The 4,928-nt window shown below is 31.6% G+C and overlaps 1 protein-coding gene and 1 long non-coding RNA gene across 2 annotated transcripts in view; one reads left to right on the top strand and one right to left on the bottom strand.

Moving 5' to 3' along the window:
- The window catches only part of LOC106478330 (Nance-Horan syndrome protein-like), a 53,680-nt gene extending 51,554 nt beyond the window's left edge, over nucleotides 1–2,126 (bottom strand). Inside the window, exon 1 of the mRNA XM_022381926.1 lies at nucleotides 1,437–2,126. Within this exon, the coding sequence (XP_022237634.1) occupies nucleotides 1,437–1,713 (277 nt within the window). The 5' untranslated portion in view covers nucleotides 1,714–2,126. The remainder of the gene's footprint in view (nucleotides 1–1,436) is intronic.
- Nucleotides 1,913–4,928, top strand: part of LOC111085008 — a 6,261-nt gene continuing 3,245 nt past the window's right edge. The window contains exons 1-2 of the long non-coding RNA XR_002609871.1: nucleotides 1,913–1,968; nucleotides 3,421–3,524. This is a non-coding gene — a long non-coding RNA (uncharacterized LOC111085008). The remainder of the gene's footprint in view (nucleotides 1,969–3,420; nucleotides 3,525–4,928) is intronic.

The raw sequence follows: 4,928 nt of genomic DNA, 5'->3' as shown, positions 1-4,928 counted from the left end.
ATAAGCAGTTTAATGTAGAAGGAAAGAACATAATTTACGTTCTATTCTTAGATTTTACCATACACCTGCAAAGAACTTAAAATAATTACTGGACAAGAAAATGTTATCTATCTTTATATCTAAATGATGTGCTGTGTAATGTCTACATTATGATCTCCAAAACTTTATCACAATTACCAGAAGGGACAGTGATTAAATTTAAACTTTAGTCTGCTTTGTACTTAGCACTTACTTAAATTTATATCACTAGTTAGAAGTATATGTAAACTCAATTTTGCAATAAAATAAATTAATGTTTTATTTAACATATAACAAGTTTTGAAACAACTTCTGCAGGGTTCTCATGGTTATACTTGTTATCTATATTGTTGATCTGAACATTATCTAGAATAATGATATCTTAAAATCTATTGATTATATTAACATGCTAGAAAGGGTCAATTTTGTTAAGAATGTTTCTCTTATTACAAAGAACCATGAAAGTCGTACTGAGTGAGACACACTATAATATTTTTTTTTTTATCATCTTCAGAAGTACAAGGTCATGCACTTAAATTACAAACATTTGGAAAGGACTTGCCTCTTGTGTGAGTGCAGTATTGGCATTACATTAGAACATGAAAGGATTTTAGATATGTATTTTAATATCTTAAAAACTTCATCTGAATGTTTAGTTGGGCTAGAGAAATAGCAATCAAAAACAGTTCTGAGGAATTTTGAAATTCAAAATTCAAAGATAATTGTAGCCTTTTATAAGAAGGCCTCAAATGAGGATTCTTCTGTAGTTAGGTCACCTTACTACAGAGAGAGATTCATGTGTACTATCATATTGTTGATATAGAAAAGGCTTACAGTTACAGTTTTGGTATTGTTTTTCAGATGCTTGGACAATCTTTTTGTGGGAAGTTTGAGTAATTGATTGAGAATGTGAACCTGAATAATGACTTTAAACTTTTGAAGCCAAGCTGTAGTTATTATTCAACAATTATTATTTTACAGCTATACTTGTAAGGTTTTTTAACTTATGGTATATTTTGCCTATGGTGTATGATATTCATTGTACTTTGAGATATATAAATATATACATGTTAAAGGACTAGGTATTACTTTTACTTTGATTTTAATATTTTGACGAGTTAGAATTATCTCTGAAGTTTCATGCACCAAATGGTCTACTGTTACCTTAAAATCTTAATGTCTTGCATATATAGAGCACAGTGTATAAACTATAATTAAGTTCTAACTTCTGTAGAATATTTGATCCGTAACTTACAAATAATTTATAAGTTATAACCCAGATAATAAAACATGAATAATAATTAAACTAATGTCTTAAAGATGACTATATCATAATGTTTTTGTTTAAACTATAACCAATTTGTAAAAAGTTCTACTTCAGTAAACTATGCTAAGCTTATTTAGTGCGTTTTACTTACGTATTGCAACAGCTTTAGCGTTTAATGTTTCAACAATTTGTACACATTGGTCGATCTTATTTTTGAGAATTTCTGTCCTTTTGTAAACCAGCTTAAACTCGGAACCAACGTCGACGAACACACGCTGAGCAACGTCCACCAGGCTTGCCAGCTGCCGCAGTAGACCAACAAGAGTAAGGTCGACCACAGCTTCGAGCTCATCGTTGATATCCTTATCATGAGGGAGCGGTGTCCGACTTACGTGGACTGGCTCAAGAGCCCACTTCACAAATGGCATACTTCACAATTTATTATATTTTCTATTCCATTTTAAAATAAAAGTCCCCATCTTTTCTGTGTTTCACAACAGCAGTAGAGTTAACGCTATTAAATGATGTAATACTACATGTCGAAAGATTAGGCCTGCTTTAGAGAAGTTGCTCTTAAATACACAACGGCTTCCCAGTGACTCAGGTGCCCAATACGCGGTCTAGGCCTATATATCAGCTTACGTAGAACGACAAAGCTACAAAAAAGGGGGATACTTTTACAGGTAAGGCACCAACAAAAGATTAATAACGCAAAATATAAATTTTCATGTTAGTTAGGATATTTTTCAAAGACTTACAAACCCGATATGCGGATCAATAAATCTCATATAACTTTTTTAAATTATAAATTACATACGTTCATCTGACATACAACTTCCGTCGTAAAGTCTACGCACGCCATTTTTGTTTCTTGTAAACTAACAGAAAATAGAAGGTTACTAGCTTTACCGGGCTGTTCTATGCGTTGGTTACCTCCCCAGCAAACTCGCAAATGGAGAAGGTTTACTGTTGTTGTAGCGAAAGGTTTGTTCAAAACAAAAATTTAATTAATTAAGAAAGAAAGCATTTTAGTTTAAAAAGTTCAGAAAGGTTGGATATTAGAAATGCCATATATTTATGCATTATCATAGAAAAGAAAGAAGTTCAAGGCTTTTGAGAGAGTTTTTGTATGTACGTTTCTTACTCGTTTCTATGTTGTAACCAATTCATATTAACAGAAATTACTGTGATATCTAGTGTCTTGAAAGTTTAAAATTTTCAACGTAATTACTTAAAAGTTATCGGGATTGAATACTAAATTACATGGTATTCAGAACTAACTGGACACAGTAAAGTCATGACATAATATTACGAAAAGGGGATAATATATAATTATTGTTGAAAAAGTTTGGTTAAGCATAAACTAATTTAATATTTCAAAACCACAGAAAGCTATAGATTTCACTATACCAACCGAGCATATTATCGAGCATGTAAATTGTATTTATACTAAGATAACTTAAACTGAATAGTTTTTATTTATAAAAACAATGTTGTAGCTTTTTCAAAAAAAGGAATGTTTGAAAGCTCTATGAGCCGCTAAGTAATTACGCTACTATAAAGTTTCAACCCAAAAATCTGACTACGACCACTAGGAGTCCAGGAATAAAATCCCGAACATTCAATGACCTTAGTCTAATGTGGTAGTTGCGGGGTTTTTTAAATTTTACGGTGGGATGTAATTTGAAAATTAAGAAAACTATTTCCACAAAGGGATGTGTTGTTAGAAGTAATTTTAAAAAGCGTAGTTTTAGAAATGGTTGTTCTTTTTCTACCAATGTTTTGCCAAGGCTTCCGCCTTTGAAAATTTTGGATGAAAGCGTATCTCGATTGAATTTGAACTTCATTTTAGTACTACTTTCTGTTTCAAGGTCAGGGTTCGAAATACAAGATTGATGTGATATGAGTATTTTAACATTTAGAAATCAAAACCTGGGGTCTTTGTATTACTCGTCTAAAAAATTCCGTGTTGACAATGTCTATACTTTTGCTTAATTTAAAATGTAATTACGTGTATTGTAAAAGTAAACAAACGGAATATGTGTCAATTATTAATTATATTACTATTAATATTATTTAATTACTCAAGGTAGTGCTCAGTTGTTTGAAAATTAAAAATATATATATCTTAACAGACCCTCATCTTCCTTAGGAGGTAAAGTGTAATTCGAACACTAAAGAAATGCTTCACAAAAGCTCGTTTTGAAAGTTCGATGAATATGATATACGTAGCTTCTTGGTAAGTAATATTGCAGAATTTGTTGGATATTAAAATGTTGGGATTCTGAGAAAATGTCATTATTTGGATTCAGTCTCGTGTTCAAAAAGATCTTGGTGAATAGGTAAGAGCATGGGAAATGAGTTTCAAAATTGAGAAGTTTTGACTCACTTACTACAGGAATAATACTTATATGTTGGAAGGATGCAGGTTTAAAACTTTAAGTAATTTAAACTATGAGTAAAGGTTTAGTTTTGACACTTAGAAGAGGCTTGATTCAAGTGTTAAAACTGGTAGCGGTAGACATTTGAACAGACATTACTGGATAGTCTATCAGAGTGATACTGATAGAATGAAAACGTTATAAATACAACCTTGAATATTAAAGGCAATGGATTTAAGTATTTAAAGCCTATATAAGGACATGCATGTTCTATGACAACTTTGTTTGTTAGTTAAGTTACAACATTTTGGAATGGTATGATGTGTCTATGAGCAATTAGTTTGAATTATTTTAAAATTTTGTTGGATAGGTATATGGGTATGAAAAGCTGTATTGATGCTGAATGATTATTTTTATGAGGGCAATCTCAATGGATGAAATTTATTACTGTGATGTTCCTCACAGTGGACAGAGTAGGAAGCTGATGGAACTGATAGCTGTTGTGTAACTTTGTGCTAAAAAACCAACAAATATTCTCTACCTGTTGATACCTGCATAGATGACAAATGTAAATGTAAGAGCTAGACTCTGGACATGATTTTTGCTATAATACCCTAGATCCTTTAAAGTTGAGTAGATTGATTGAGATTACAACAATTGTAATATGTTTTGATAAAAATAATAATAATTACTGGGAAAAGTGAAATTCAATATGTTGTGCAGTGTAATTATGGAAATCACAACTGGTAAATATTACAATTTATTTAGTTATTTATATATCTCCAATGATGTGTCAAGTTTCTATGTTTTGTTAAGTTTATGAGAAGTTGGAAGTCCATTAGTAACAGTTTAGTGTCAGGAGTGGAATTGGCAGTTTAAAATGGTGGGAAAACCTAACCATCACTTTTGAAAAAGTTTGTTTGTAATTAAGCACAAAGCTTCACAATGGGCTATCTGTGCTCTGCCCACCATGGGTATCAAAACCCAGATTTTAGCAATGTAAGTCCGTAGACATACCGCTGTGCCACTGGGGGGAGTTTTGAGAAAGAGTGTGTCAAAAAATGGTGAGAGAAAGAATGAAAAGAGAAAACTGTGAAGGAACATTTGAAGATTAAAAACAACAATGTAGTGATTAATGGGAAAAGCCCAGAAAGAACATATCAGGAATATTAATGAATAAAAATATGTGTGTATATATATATATATATATATAGAGAGAGAGAGAGATAGGTGGTGGGGTAGAAGAGGGTGTGACCCAAGAT

Source organism: Limulus polyphemus, unplaced genomic scaffold (genome assembly GCF_000517525.1).
Source record: "Limulus polyphemus unplaced genomic scaffold, Limulus_polyphemus-2.1.2 Scaffold200, whole genome shotgun sequence".
NCBI classification, from domain to species: Eukaryota; Metazoa; Arthropoda; class Merostomata; order Xiphosura; family Limulidae; genus Limulus; species Limulus polyphemus.
The sequence above is the reverse complement of the archived record's forward strand: the minus strand, read 5'-3'. Positions and strand labels throughout refer to the sequence as shown.